The sequence below is a fragment of the Fukomys damarensis genome, unplaced genomic scaffold, assembly GCF_012274545.1.
Source record: "Fukomys damarensis isolate Sample0158 unplaced genomic scaffold, DMR_v1.0_HiC HiC_scaffold_36, whole genome shotgun sequence".
Classification (NCBI taxonomy): Eukaryota; Metazoa; Chordata; class Mammalia; order Rodentia; family Bathyergidae; genus Fukomys; species Fukomys damarensis.
Window position 1 is genome coordinate 49,192,674 of NW_022900948.1, and position 14,333 is coordinate 49,207,006.

Consider the following 14,333-nt stretch of genomic DNA (forward strand, 5'->3'; position numbering starts at 1 on the left):
CCCCCGCAGCGTCCAGTCCTCCGCCCCCCAGCTCGTTGATCCTGGATTCTGATCAGCACCCGCATCCAATTCTGGAAGGGAAACCCTTTCTCCTCACATTTCGAGATCTCACAATGCCCACGTGGGAGGGGGCACCTGCGGGGGGGGTCCCCTTTCGTCTATTTTGCGCGTGCCCAGAAGCAGGGTCTCCGCTGTCACCCAGGGGCGCCGTGGGTGCCTGGGTCAACTTCTCCCCGCTGTGCCCAGGACCAGCCAGCTCAGAGGGATGGGCACGGGCGATCATGGGGTACCAGGGCATGGGTGGAGACTAAAGACCCCGAGAAGGTGGAAGGGGACAGAAGGGTGGAGCGCGGCACGGGGAAGGCTGGTGTGTCTCGCCGGCCACGTGCTGGGTGGAGGGCCGCCCGCCGACCACAGTCACCTGCCCGGCAGGGCGGCTGGCATTCCGTCGGGAAAGCACGTGTGCCCCGTCACGTCAGGCCATGTGCTTATCTGACCCACTCGTGGGGAGCCCCATTCCTTTCTGCTTCCTCCTCCTGGCCTCTCTGACCAGCTACACCCCTGCCTGTGGGAGCCCTCAGACAAGCTAGTGACTGCGGTCTGGGGGCCTCCAGAGTACCTTCCCCTACCCTGCCAGGCCACCGTGCCATGTGGCCACCCCTGTGCCTGCACCGAGCCCGGCACGGATTTGGATAGTCCCTCTGTCCTCCACACCGTGTTCCTGGGGAGCAAGACAGGGCCCCCTGGGTGGCACCGTGGGACCCGGGGGGCATCTGGCAGGTGTGAAGCATGTGCCCGTGAGCAGGCTCGAAGGCGTGGCGGGCACGATGGGGATGACCAGGGTGAGGGCGACCAGAGGAGGTCCCGAGCCCACCCGAGGGCCTCGGCTCACTAACCCTAACCCCAACCTTGAGCTGTCCGGAGCACACCACGGGAGGTACAGGTCCATAGGCCCCGCCCCTTGCTAAGGCCCCGCCCCAGGGAGAAGCCCAGTCAGGCCATTCAGAACCAGGTGTCTGTAGCCAAGAATCTGGGCGACCGAACCGGATCTTTGGGAAAACCCTGAAGCTCAGCGCGGAGGCTTCTGGGGAATAAAGTTTTCATCCAGCGCTGCGGCCCCTCTCGCGCATGCGCCGGGCTTCGCCTCGCAGCGAGGGGCGGGGTTTGCCAGGCTAAGTGGATGCTTGCTTAAGCGCCTACGCAAGGAGCCTTGTTGGCCCGCCTCCGAAATCCCGGGTCTGCAGACCCACTTTTCCTCAGAGGCTGGGACTTGGGGTCGAGTGTCCGGGTCGGTCTACCCAGCTCCACGCAGGCCACCCGGGTCACCGTGGGGTGCGGCCACGTCCAATTTGGTCCTGCCTTCCTCCTGCTTCCCGGGGAGCGAGGACTGTGCATGCGGAGCCCAGGCCGATGCTGCTTTGCCGGTCACGGTCACACTGGGGAACCCACGGGCACCAGGCCGGGCCCGGTACTTGCTCCCTCTGTCACTCCATGGCGACCCCGCGAGGGTGCCAGGCCAAGGATGGGGCGCAGGGCCCGGAGCGTTGCCCCTGCCCCACCTCCCCTGGAAAGGACGCTTGAGACAGAAGCCCACCAGGCCAATTCTGGGATCAGAGATGTACTCACAAAGGTGTACCAATCATTTTTTATTATTTAGGAAAGTGCCCATCACCCTGGCCTCTGAGATGAAGCGGGGACAGGGAGGAGCTCTGCCCTGCTCTGCCCTGCGAGGGCCTTGTGCAGTGTTGGGGTGAGCAGGACCTGTGGAATCCGGGGCTTGGTCCCACTTCCTTCCTGGGGCCATGACCCAGGTCCTCCTCCCTGAGCCACAGCCTGGGTTCGTGGTCACTGAGTCACCTAGCTCGGCAGCACCCCTCACAGCCCAGACTGTGGCTGCCACCCACCTGAGGAGAGGGAGGGCCAGGTGCTGTGTGCCCCATAGCTGGGGCCACCTGATCTCAGGAACCCCAGCCTCGAGTCCCGCCCCAGGGCCACACCCTTCCCTAGGAGGGAAAAGGTGGCTGCTCGCTCCGCACACAGACACTGGGAGGACCGGGAGCACACAGACACTGGGAGGACCGGGAGGACAGACGCCTCCACTGCCGCTGCTGGTAAGTCCTGGCCTAGGAACAGGCCTGCTTGACCCCCGCGCTCCCTGACCACACAGCTGCAGCTTCCAGCTCCCTGTCTCCATTCCCAGATCTGTCCTAGGGCAGTGTCTGGACACTGGGGATGGCAGCTGGACACCCTGGCTCCGGCTCACACCTGAGCTCACCCCTGGCACATGGCTTTGCACACACAGTGCCTTCTTGTCACTTGGGCACCAGGGCCTCTGCAAGGCGGGCTCCTTCTGGGTAGGTGATCTCGGGCTGAAGACTCAGACAGCTGTCCCCAGCCCAGTGAGTGTCTGTGTGTCCCCACCCTGCAGCCTGGCCATGGACCCCCACGAGATGGTTGTCAAGAACCCATACACCCACATCAGCATCCCCCGGGCTCATTTGCGGCCAGACGTGGGGCAGCAGTTAGAGGAGGCCCCCTCGTCCTCATCCTCGGAGACTCAGCCTCTGCCCACAGCAACCTGCACCCTAGAGCCAGCTCGAGTCCTGCAGCCCACTGAGGCTGAAGTGCCCAAGGGGGCCAAGGGGGCTAAGGGGGCTGCGTCCAGCCAGAGCCAACAGTCCTGGGAGCAGCCCTGCAATCCCTACAGCAGTGGGCAGCGCCCGGCAGGACTGACCTATGCCGGCCGGCCACCCATGGGACGAGGTGATGACATCGCCCACCACTGCTGCTGCTGCCCCTGCTGCTCCTGCTGCCATTGCCCACCATTCTGCCGCTGTCACCGTTGCTGCTGTGTCATCCTCTAGCCCACCCACTGGACATTAGAGACAGCCATTGTCAACAACGGACTTCGACCACTTCCTGCCCTGGACAGGGACTCTGCCCACCTGGCGAGCCATTGGCTCAGCAGAACTTTTTGGAACAGTTACGGGCACTGGCCATGCAGGCAGCAATGGGGACACCCTTGACCACTGGCTGCAAGGCCCAGGCAATAAAGCAGGGTGAGCTTTGTGCCAATGATTCCTTCCTTTTGGCTGGCCTTCCACCTGGCGAGCCATTGGCTCAGCAGAACTTTTTGGAACAGTTACGGGCACTGGCCATGCAGGCAGCAATGGGGACACCCTTGACCACTGGCTGCAAGGCCCAGGCAATAAAGCAGGGTGAGCTTTGTGCCAATGATTCCTTCCTTTTGGCTGGCCTGCTGTGGGAGGGCATCGTGGGCCAGACGACTTCATCTGCCCTCAGGTACACGTGTTTGTGCGCGCACACACACACACACACACACACACACACACACTCACACACAGTCCCCAGCTTTGTGGAACTTCTCAGGGACTGGGAAGCCACTGCCTATGACACCTCCACTCAGCCTGCCCTGCAGCTGTCAGGTCTGCCTAGAGGCTGATCGAGGCTGAGATCCTGCTCACCACCAGGGCCAGGCCTGCACTCCCTGGGTGGAGGTCGGAGTGGACGGGTCAATCCCCATGACACATGGCAAGGGATGCCACACTTCATTCCTAGGGAGTCCCTTGAGAGGCCGACACCAAGCTGGCAGAATGGTACGGGTGGGGCTGGTACCGCAGGTTTCAGGGAGTGGAGCAGGACGGCCCAGGGCAAGAGCCCAGCCCACTGTGACTCACTGCCCAGTCTTGGTCAGGCACTTTTTCTGCTGCTTCCCCCTGGGCTGGGCTTCCTGGAGGAGGTCCTGGACTGGGCCTCAAAGGGGCAGGTGCCTGCATACCTGAGTGTGTCTGAGTGCACTCAGTGGGGCAGGCGTGGGGATGCCCGGGCGGGGAGTGTGCAGAGTTCTGCTGTTTCCAGGGTAGGGCAGGCTCCAGACGGCACACAGCACTGAGTGGAGGTGGAAGCAGAGCTGGCCTCACAGGCTGGACAAGTCCTCCTGTGGCTAGCTGTCCCCTGATGCATCGCCCAGGTCACATGGCAGGGAAGGGCGGTGTGTGATATTTGGAGGTCCTGGGGTGTGGGACAGACAAGTCACTGCGGGACTCCCAGCTGGCTCTGGAGGCCGCCCTGCCCAGCCTGGACGTGAACCTGTCTGACCAGTCCAGGCAGGCTGACTGTGGGGGGCGGGGGGGCATGCCTGCTCATGGCCACTGTGCCCTAGGCTTTCGTTGGGGCTGTGGTGGGGTCCTGAGGGCCCGGCCAGCTGGCCTCATTCCCCAAGTTCACCCTGCCCATGGCCCAGAGCATTGGGCACACTGGCCGTGTGTCCCAGAATCATAGCTCCCTCTCTGGCCAGGAGGCTGAAGATGCCAATTGGATTGGCCTGGGGGGGGCTGGATGCCACGCATGGTACATGAGTGCCACCTTGGGGCTGGGAAGGGAACACTTCAGCCGAAGCCCAGAGACAAAGCTGAGACCCGGGGCAGAGAGGCAGGTCGGGGCTCTGCCCCAGTGTGGTCAGACAGGCTTCCTGGAGGAGGTGATGTGCCCTGCGGCTGCAGGGCGGACACTGCCAGCAAGGCAGTGGGGTGGAGAAGACACAAGGGTGAGGGAGGGGGCCATTTATTTTTCTTTGAAGTAGTGGAAACTGAATCCAGGGCCTGGCACATGCAAGGCAAGTGCTCCACTACTGAACAATACCTTAGTTTTTGGGAGGAGAGGGTCTCATGTAGTTCAGACTGGCCTTGAACTCACTATGTACTCATGCTGACCCCAAACTTGCAGTGTTTCTTCTGCCTCACCCTCCCCAGTACTGGGATTACAGGTGTGGTCCACCATGTCCCACTCAGACCTGGGTTTTTGTTTTTATTTTGTTTTCCAGACCTGTTGCTTGAGGCAGGGTCTCTTAGATTGCCTAAGCAGGGCTTGAATTTGAGATCTTCCTGCTTCAGCCTCCTGAGTAGCTAGGATGACAAGCATGGGCCGCCATGCCAGACAGGGAAGTCTGGGAGGTAGGAAGGCCAGGTCTGGGGGTTTGGTGGAGAGAGCCTAGGCAGCAGCAAGTGCAGGGGGAGGGGTCACCTTATCTCCTGTGAGTGGTGTCAGATCCAGTTGCACCGCTTTGTGGCTGAAAGGGGAGCCCACTCTGCAGCCCAACCGCCACTTGCCTCCTGCTGCCTGGCTTCTGTGGGTAGTAATTTGAGCCCAAGGAGGGAGCCCTGGGTGTCCAGGTCCCTAACCCCCTTTCTGGCCACCTCCTGGCTGGGCACAGCTGGCCAGAGGAGTGGATGCAGGTTAGTGTGGCTGCGGCTCGGGCTGGCTGGGTGGGAGGGGCAGCACCTGGTAGGTAGAAGGCTGTGGGTGGCAGTGGGTCACAGCCGGCTGGGCAGGACGCCTCCGGCTGCCCTCCAAGGTGTGTGACTGCCTAGGAGCCCTGTGGCCTGGCTTGAGTTCTCTGGACCAGCACTCTGCCTGTGTCGCATGGTGCAGCAGCAGGCAGCATGGGCCGTGACCTCAGCCACTGTCCCTGACCTCCTCCCTGCCCAGGATGCTGCAGCCTGATGATCCTGGTGCCCCGGAGGAGGGTGCGGCTCCCACAGCCCGGCAAAATGACTGCATCGTCTGCTACTCAGCCTACGACCTCACTGGGCACCTGCCACGCCGCCTTTACTGCGGCCACACCTTCTGCCAGGCGTGCATGCGGCGGCTGGATGCCCTGGCACACGAACAGCACTGGATCCCCTGCCCGCAGTGCCGCCAGAGCACACCCACACCTCGTGGAGGAGTGGCCATGCTGGACCTGGACCTGGCCACCTTCCTTGCCATCAAGGCTGAGCTGGAGCCAGCGAGGGCTCGGCCCCAGCGCCCTGCACCCCTTAAGGTTGAAGCTGCAGTCTCTGAGCAGCCAGCTGCCATCTGCCCTACCCTGAGCCCCCAGCCCCACTTCCCCAGGCCCCGACACCGCTGCTACTGCTGCTGCTGCTGTGGCTGGAGTAGTTTATGCTGGGCGCCCCCCAGCAGCCCCGAGGTCTGAGCCCTGACCACCCTTGCAGGGGGACAGCTGCCTGGAGCTTGCCTGCCAGAAACCACGGGCCACACACAGTCCACCCAGAGCCACTGGACGGCTCACCATCTGGGTGCAGCCCCAGGTGGCCCCTTGAGGCCAACCCCACCATGGAAACCCACAGGCCATGGCTTGAAGGGCGGCACCTTCACTGGCGGGAGACTATGCAGGAGACTGGTGACTTCAATGATCCTAGTGGCCTGTCGCGCACCTGCTGGGCACCTTGCTGTCAGACTGAGCTGAAAGGCAGGCCTGGGCTCAGCTCAGATGCATCTGCTGGAGGCTGATCCCAGGACTTGGGCACAGGCCAAAGGGCAGGGCCAGGCCGCAGCTGATCCCGTGTGGGGGAGCCCTCAGGGCAGGGGCCCCTCTCTGGGGAAGAGGGGTGAGCCAGGAGCAGGGCAGGGCCATCCCTGACCTCCGTCCCTGACCTCCACACAAACTGTAAATTTCATCCACTCAACAATACTAACTCCCTCCCATCACGTGTCTGGCCCTGATCCAGGAGGGTCCCCCACTAGGGCAGGCATTAAGGACAGCATCGTGGGGGCCAGCTCCCAGCCTCGAGAGGGAATAGGCTGGCCTGAGGTTACACAGCTCAGCTGAGCTATCCAAGCTTCCTTGGAGCCCCAACACAGATCCTCAGAGGGGTGCCAGAGGCTAAGGCTCTTGCCCCCCAAAATTGGGGCTGTAGCACCCCACCCCTGCAGGAAGGAGCCATTTTCTGGGAACCCCTGGGAGCTCCCCCTGCAGGGGGGTGGGCAGGATAGGGTAGGGAGAGAATTTGCTGAGTGGACACCAGGCCTCCTCCCCCTGGGGGCAAAGTCCCCCATGTCCCTGAAGATGAGCCCAGCCCTCCCCAAACCTCTCTGCTGCAGCCAGGGATGCCACGTGCAAGGGCTTCCCTCCAGCGTCTGCAGGGACAGGGAGAACCTGATGATCTGCACAGCTCAGCCTCAGGCCCCTCCTGCTGGATATGGGCATCCAGTATCCAGCCTGCCATGTCCTGGCCTGTCTTGGAGTCCTGGGCACTCCAAGAGGGCTGCTGGCCAGGGCTCAGAGCTCCTACCCCTGGGTGACAAGGCCCGGGGGCTCTGGTACCAGGCGGGGTCTCCCCTTGGGGGCCTCAGCACCTGGGTAAACATTAATGGGGCTTGGGACATAGCAGGTCACGTGGGCACCCAGGGAATCTTTGACCTGCGGCTGCTCCTGCTGCCTTCTCCCTACGGGTACCCCTCATCACCCACGCAGGTAGGAGCTCCCAGAAACAGGCTAGGGCCCATGGACAGTAAGGACAGGATGGGACCCCAGGGGCAAGTGACACCAGCCTGGGGCAGGGAAGACAGAAGGTCTGCATAGACCCCCAAGCCGAACCTAGGGGCCAAGCAGGAGGTCAGGTTAGAGGCTGGAAGGGAAGCTCCAGAGGCAGTGGTCTTGGAGCAGAGCTGCAGGGAAAGGAGCCACTTGGTGGCCTGGTGTGCCTGAGCCCCTCGAGCCTCTTGCCCTGCTCCTCACCTGGCACCATTTGTGTCCAATGCCCACATCTATGCCCAGGTCATCCACAGCATCCCCCGTGACACCTCATAGGAGAGGCCTCAGGGCTTCCCAGCTCCTGGGCACCCCCCGCTTGCATCCCAGAAACCTGTGCCCTGTGCCATCTCCAGACCAGGGAGCCAGGGCCCCCTTGACTCTGCCCCCTAAAAGTTGGCCTGGGCTTGCCTGACACCATGAGGTCATTACAGCCGCCTGCCATGGACAGAGGGAAGGCAAGTCACTGGGCCTGAAGGGGCAGCGAGGGACGGAGCAGGCCGGTGTCCCACATTCAGCCTGCTCAGCAGCGTAGGGCAGTCGGGGGAGCCAGCTGCTTCTAACCCAGCCTCCCCCTAGCACATCTTGCCTGGTCCTGGGTCTGCCCCTGCCAGAAATCTATGCCGAATTCCCTTGCTGGTGGCCAGGTCCCCCACCCCACTCTGGCTACGATCGACCTGGTGGACAGGAGTCTGAGAGATGCAGGTACAAGGAGCCCCAGGCCCCCACCTCCAATGGCATGCCCCAGACAGGAGAAGGACCTGTGTCCCTCATGCTCCGGGCCTCCCTCACCTGTGCCCCCCTCCTGGCAGGGGGTTCTAGAAACAGCCCTATTGACCTGACCCCTGCGGACACCTGCAGTTCCGTCCTAGTCTTGGAGGAGGGCAGCATGGACCCCTGGGCCCTCCCTCAGCTGAAGAACACGAGCCCGCTGAAAGGTAGGCCCTGGATCAGGGTAAGGGTTAGGGTTAGGGTTGGGCAAAAGTACAGGGCAGAGCTCACCCAAACAGGCCCCAGGGCAACCCACCCAGCAGCCAGCACCTGGGATGCCCGTGGCCCTCTGCTCATCTGTGCTCCATCCTGAGACGCAGGGCCACGCCGCCCTCCTGCCTCTTCTTCCCTGCTGGTGGTCACACTGTAGCGAATGGGCGGAGGACAAAGGCAACCTAGGTCCTGCCCTGGGGACAGAGGACAAGAAAATGGTTCCCTCCCCAGTGGCACAGAAGGGGATTCCTGAACTCTGCCATGGGGCGGTGAGGAGGGGTGGAGGGTGATGGGTAGGTGGAAGGTGGGGGCTGGCCAAAGACAGCCCTGCCCCACGTCCACAGAGTTCAGCATGGCTGGCAGGATGTGCAGGATGGTCATCGGCTTTCTCAAGGTCTGTGGGCTCCTGGGCAGCCTCTACTTCTTCATCTGCTCCCTGGATGTCCTCAGTTCTGGCTTCCAACTGCTGGGCAGTGAGTGGCTGGAAGGGTGGAGGGCGGGGAAGCACGGCCAGCCCACTGCAGCCTCAGGTCTCCTCTGTGCTGGGTGCAGGCAGAATGGCCGGAGATGTCTTTAAGGGCAACGCGGCGCTGTCCAACCCTGTGGCGGGACTGGTCATTGGTGTGCTGGTCACAGTGCTTGTGCAGAGCTCCAGCACATCTTCCTCCATTGTGGTCAGCATGGTGGCCTCCAAGCGTGAGTCCCCTCCCCTCCACAGGCGGTGGTGGGCAAGCAGGCTGGGCGGGCAACAGCTGAGGCAGCATCTCCACAGTGCTGACCGTCCAGGCTTCTGTCCCCATCATCATGGGCGTCAATGTGGGCACGTCCATCACCAGTACGCTGGTCTCCATGGCACAGTCAGGGGACCGGGACGAGTTCCGCCGGTGAGTGTGTCTGGGGGATCAGGATGGAAGGTGGCAGCGGTCACGGCCAAGGCCACCGCACAGCCTGCCCTGTGTGGCTGCAGGGCCTTCAGTGGCTCAGCTGTGCATGGTATCTTCAACTGGCTCACGGTGCTGGTCCTGCTGCCACTGGAGAGCGTTGCGGCCCTGCTGCAGAGGCTCAGTGCACTGGCCCTGGGTGTTGCCCACCTGCAGCCTGGGACACGGGCCCCGGACATTCTCAAGGCACTGACAAAGCCACTCACACACCTCATCGTGCAGGTGAAGCCCAGAAGGGGAGGTAGAGGCCCTGTCCTGGCCAGGAAAAGAGGGTGGAGTGGACACAAGGCCTCCCTGTGCCTGTGGACCCTGGGGCCCCTGCTGAGTCCTGGCCCCTCTGCCCACCAGCTGGACAGTGACCTGATAGCCGGCGGTGCCACTGGCAACACCACCACCACCAGCCTCATTAAGCATTGGTGTGGCTGCAGCAGGGAGCTGGTGAGGTGCCTCTGACCCCAGCCTTGATCTCTGACCTGCCAAGATGCCCCGCCCACTCCGACTGCCACCGCGCCATGCTGAGTCCTCCCTGCCCCTACCAGAGCCAGGGCCACAGCAGTGCCACTGGAGCCCTCAGCCCCTGCACCGGGAGAAACAGCTCAGCCCTCGGAGACAGGCTGCCCTGTGAGCCCTGTGTGCCCGCCCAGCCCACCTCCTGCCCCTGCATTGGCTGCCTCATGCCCAACCTGCTCACCACCCTGCCCCGCCCCACCCTGCCTTCCGCCAGGCCGCCACCTATTTGTGGGCTCGGTGCTCTCAGATCCAGCCATAGGCTGCATCCTGCTCGCCGGCTCCCTGCTGGTGTTGAGTGCCTGCCTGGTCCTCATCGTCAAGCTACTCAACTCTGTGCTGCGAGGCCACGTTGCCCAGGCTGTGAGGACCGTCATCAATGCAGGTGCAAATGGACCTGGGGCCTGGGGCTGAGGGCAGGGCGGGGACGCCCCCGTGACCCAGTGCTCGTCCCCAGATTTCCCTTTCCCCTTCGGCTGGCTCAGCGGCTGCCTGGCCATCTTCGTGGGAGCTGGCATGACCTTCCTGCTCCAGAGCAGCAGTGTCTTCACGGCAGCCGTCGTGCCCCTCATGGGTGAGCCCAGGCTGGCAGTGGGCCTGCAGGGGGCCGGGGCTCTGCCGGGGCCCTGTGCTGACTCCTGCTGCCTAGGTGTTGGGGTGATCAGCCTGGACCGGGCATACCCCCTGCTCCTGGGCTCCAACATTGGCACCACTACCACGGCCCTGCTGGCTGCCCTGGCCAGCCCCTCGGACATGCTGCTCTTTGCCGTCCAGGTACTGCCCAGGTCCCCCTCCTGCTCCTTCCTGGCCAGGGCCTCCTCAACTCCAGCCACAGGCCTTCAGACCCAGCTCCCCGACCAGGCCCCGCCTCTCCCCAGACCTCACCCTTCCCAGGGCTGTCTTCTCAGAGTGGCCGGGACCACACCTGTGCCTGCTGCCCCTTTGTCTCTCCATGCTCACCCACGCTCCAACCTGGCCCATGTGGGGGCTGTCACAAGTGCTGTTTTCCGTGTGCGAGGTGCCTCTCTAACCCCCACGAACCAGCTGCTTTAAACCAACAGTGGCCACCTGGGCAATGCCCCCTTGCCCAGCCCCCATCCAGAGGCCCCACCACCTATCATGATCACTCAGGCCGTGCCCAGTTGTGATTCGGCTTCCGAGATGCCCCCATCATCCAGTGCCCCCCTCTGGACCCCACTTCTGGGCCCACAGCACTGCTCATTCTCTCTAAAGCACCCCATGCTGGCTAGAGCCTCCTTCTGCCCAGGTAGGCACACAGGCTCGGCTCTGAAACCGGGATTGTGCTGGGCTGCTGCTCCCAGCGCAGGGCCCTCCCAGTGCAGGGCCCTACCCCACACCTTCTGGAAGCCCCAGCCTTGCCCACTCCTGGAGGGGCCCTGTAGCTCTGAACCTCCTCCCCCAGCCTTTAGGGATGCAGTTACCAACAGGAGGTGCTGGCCCAGGCTTCCAGCTCTCAGGTGTGTGCTCTAGGGTGGGTGGTGGGCACTTGCCCACACCTGGCCGGAACCTGCCCTCCCAGGGTTCCATCTCTGCTGTGAGCGGGATGAATGGGACAAACTTTGGACATAAGCCCTTTATGCCGTGGTCAGGGGCAGAGAGCCCAGGTGATCCCCATCCCGTGACCCAGTCACCTGACCCTTGCCTTCCCTCCCTGCACCCCAGGTCGCCCTCATCCACTTCTTCTTCAACCTCGCTGGCATTCTGCTGTGGTACATGGTGCCCATCCTGCGGCTGCCCATCCCACTGGCCAAGCACTTTGGGGACCTGACTGCCCGCTACCGCTGGGTGGCCGTTGTCTACCTGCTGCTTACCTTCCTGCTGCTGCCCCTGGCAGTCTTCGGGCTCTCTCTGGCAGGGGGCACAGTGCTGGCCACCACCGGAGCACCCCTGGTGGGGCTGGTGCTCCTCCTCATCCTAGTTAACATCCTGCAGCGGTGCCGACCATCCTGGCTGCCCCGCAGCCTGCGCTCCTGGGCCTGGCTGCCCCTCTCTCTTCGATCTCTGGAGCCCTGGGACCGCCTGGTGACCCAATGCTGCTCGGGCAGGGCCTGTACCCACTCCCAGACAGCCTCCAAAGAGGCTCACTGCTATGAAACCCCTGAGGTCCTGGCCTTCCAGCAATTTTGAAGGGTGGGTGTCCACGTACCATTCCAGACCCATTGGGCTGAGACTGGTGCCGGTGGACAGCTGGTCCGCCAGGTGGCCCTGCCAGGGCAAAGACTTCTGAGGCACTGCACCCTTTCGCAAATAAATGAGGCTGTTGCCCAAGAGTTGTGGTCTCTCCTTAGACAGGGCTTCTAGGGAGCTGGAGGCACAGGGCAATGTTGCCCCTAGCGGACACTCAGGGGCCAGGGCCAGGTGCCCTTCCTCTATGAAGCCCTGGGGACAGTCCGCCTGCAGGGGGAGGCCTCTAACAGGAGCTGGCCCATGAGGTGGAGGGGGGAGCCCTTTCCACCCCGCTGCAGGTGGAGGCACCGCCCCCCCCCAGCGCCGGGCCCTGCTTGGAGGGGCTTGCAGGGGCGGGGCAGGGTCCTGCAGCCCCTAAGGTGCCCCGCCCTGGCCTGCCCCACAGAACCTCGCCACCCGGGAGCTGTGTCTCTCTGGCGCCAGGGGGCGCTCTTAGTCCCCCAGGGTTTAGTCTTAGCCCTCCCCAGGAGCGGTTTCCGCCCACTAGGCCCAGGGCTTCACACTGCAGAGTGCCCAATCCTGCGCAGGAGACCAGGTGGTTCTGGCACAGGACTGCTCATCTGCAGCATGGGTAACCGGACACTGGGGACACCCAGAGCTTTCTGCTACCTCCAACCCCGCTCCCTCCTGCAACCAGGGAAAGCTCGCCTCACTCCAGAACTCAGGCACTCAGTTAGGGACAGATCTGGTTGTCTCCTACATCCTCTGCCACCACCCCAACCCCTAGGCCTCCATGGACTGGGTTTCACCCTCTGAAGGCGGTGACCCTTGCTCTGGGAGCCAAGGGGCACAGGTGGGCCTGTTACCCAGCAGATTCTGCAGGCTGGCCTTGGTCCTCCTCCATAGGAGTAGGAATTCCAAGTGGCTCCTGCAGAGCCAGCATCAATGCATGGTGTCCTTTGGGGACAGAGCCTGGCTGCTCCCTGGGGAGACCTGCTGTGAAGGCAGAGAGGCCTTCTGGAGGGGGGAAAACACTGGACACCTCTCCTTCTGGGACAACGAAGGCCTCCTACAAAGGCTTGCAACAGGGTCCTCTGAGGCCACACTGCCTGTCTGCCTACTGCCCCTGCCTGGCAGTAACACACCCTCCCACTGGGACCATGGCCACCAGTAAACAGAGCCTGCCTTGTGGAGGCCTCAACAGCTGCAGGCTGGAGAGCCAGGGCAGGTGCCCAGCGCTCCCATGGCCCTTCCTGCTTGCCTCCCTGCCCTCCTGGCCCAGTCTGGTGTTCATCCTGCCTGGGCCCTCCTGCCCTATACTGTCCTCTCTCCTCCAGGATGGATATGAGGGCCTCTTCCACCAGCTCTGTGCAGCCACCGTCTTTTCCCCAGCCACCATCCTCCTCATGAGGGCAACATGAGGGGCCAGGCAGACAGTCTGGCACCAGGGAGAGCTCTGGCTCACACCTGGGCCAGTGATGTAAACTGTGTTGTGTAAACTGTAAAATGGGAGTGCCACGCTGGTCAGGAAAGCAGGGGCCTTTTCCAGTGGGGGTGTGCCCTGAGGAGTGGCTTTGAAGGTACAGGGACCCTGGACCCAAACACCTCAAAGAGCAGCTGTGGCAGGATTTTTGCACAGTGGGAAAAGCGCTGGACTCCTCCCTGATTGCTGAGGGAGCTGTCAAGGGCCTCCTCACCTCCTGCTTAGGCAGATAAGCTACTGGGCAGGAACGGAGCCAGCTCCAGGACAGCAAGAGGACCCTGTGTACCCCCACCTGCCGATATGGACTCCAGCCCTGTGTTAGCAGAGTCGCAGGAGTCAGGTACCACTTCTTGGGCCAGTCTGTGGAAAGGGGACAGAGACTCCAGGCCTGCATGGACTGCCTGGCTCTATGACCTGCTGGCTCATCTTCCTGGCAACAGCCCTACCCCACCCCGCTGTAGCTAGACCACTCTGGTGGGGACGTGAGCGTGGACTGTAAACCTTTGCCTACACTTGAGGCTGCATGTCCTGGCAAGCGTTCAGGAGACGGTGGTTCTGGACCCTGCGGTATTGTGTATTTTGTGGTAGGGGAGTGGGTGCTCTTTCTCTAAAGAAAAAAAAATATGTGAGCAGGTGTTGCCTCGGACAGTCTAGTGCAACCAGAATGCCAGCCTCAGCAGGGGGGGACCCCCACGGTGCGATTTACTTCTTTTAAAAACACTTGAAGGTGAAATGTAAAGGTACTGTTTTCGAAGCCGATAAAAGGGCCAACTGCATGTACTCCTTCACGTGGTTGTTTTCCCTCTCGAGGACAAAGCGCGTTGTGGCCAAACACGCCAGTCACTCGTCTCCACGCAGCCCTGGCTCCAGGACGTGGCTCCAAGGCGACCGGCGCCCAGCCAGAGCCGTCTCCACAACACGGCGCGCGGGCAGGCGC

The 14,333-nt window shown here is 62.8% G+C and overlaps 3 protein-coding genes across 15 annotated transcripts; all 3 read left to right on the plus strand.

Moving 5' to 3' along the window:
- Window positions 1-674: 674 nt before the first annotated feature.
- Window positions 675-3,050, plus strand: Cysrt1 (cysteine rich tail 1). Its single transcript, XM_010608800.3, has 2 exons — window positions 675-2,111; window positions 2,429-3,050. Exon 2 carries the CDS (start codon window positions 2,436-2,438, stop codon window positions 2,862-2,864), a length of 429 nt encoding a protein of 142 aa, XP_010607102.1. The 5' UTR covers window positions 675-2,111; window positions 2,429-2,435; the 3' UTR covers window positions 2,865-3,050.
- Window positions 3,051-4,900: 1,850 nt separating this feature from the next.
- Rnf224 (ring finger protein 224) lies at window positions 4,901-6,384 on the plus strand. The gene has a single exon (XM_010608799.1). It carries the CDS (start codon window positions 5,510-5,512, stop codon window positions 5,993-5,995), a length of 486 nt encoding a protein of 161 aa, XP_010607101.1. The 5' UTR covers window positions 4,901-5,509; the 3' UTR covers window positions 5,996-6,384.
- Window positions 6,385-7,116: 732 nt separating this feature from the next.
- Slc34a3 (solute carrier family 34 member 3) lies at window positions 7,117-12,045 on the plus strand. 13 transcript variants are annotated; one of them, XM_010608796.3, is made up of 14 exons: window positions 7,118-7,276; window positions 7,948-8,038; window positions 8,146-8,271; window positions 8,662-8,790; window positions 8,870-9,013; window positions 9,090-9,201; window positions 9,285-9,480; window positions 9,607-9,696; window positions 9,798-9,879; window positions 9,983-10,150; window positions 10,210-10,339; window positions 10,415-10,539; window positions 11,189-11,243; window positions 11,449-11,644. In XM_010608796.3, exons 2-14 carry the CDS (start codon window positions 7,954-7,956, stop codon window positions 11,552-11,554), a joined length of 1,548 nt encoding a protein of 515 aa, XP_010607098.1. In that variant the 5' UTR covers window positions 7,118-7,276; window positions 7,948-7,953; the 3' UTR covers window positions 11,555-11,644. The 13 variants fall into 13 exon arrangements, with proteins under 13 accessions (XP_010607094.1, XP_010607098.1, XP_033615059.1 ...); XM_010608794.3 differs by having other exon boundaries at window positions 7,131-7,276; window positions 10,223-10,339; window positions 11,449-11,786; XM_033759168.1 differs by lacking the exon at window positions 11,449-11,644 and having other exon boundaries at window positions 10,827-11,271.
- Window positions 12,046-14,333: the final 2,288 nt, after the last annotated feature.

Coding starts and splice junctions, on each gene's coding strand:
- Slc34a3 (XM_010608789.3), top strand. CDS start 7,954: ATGCCGAATTCCCTTGCTGGTGGCCAGGTCCCCCACCCCACTCTGGCT. Junction 9,697..9,797: donor GTGGCTGCAGCAGGGAGCTG/GTGAGGTGCCTC, acceptor TGCCCCTACCAG/AGCCAGGGCCACAGCAGTGC. Junction 10,340..10,414: donor AGCCGTCGTGCCCCTCATGG/GTGAGCCCAGGC, acceptor CCTGCTGCCTAG/GTGTTGGGGTGATCAGCCTG.
- Rnf224 (XM_010608799.1), top strand. CDS start 5,510: ATGCTGCAGCCTGATGATCCTGGTGCCCCGGAGGAGGGTGCGGCTCCC.
- Cysrt1 (XM_010608800.3), top strand. CDS start 2,436: ATGGACCCCCACGAGATGGTTGTCAAGAACCCATACACCCACATCAGC.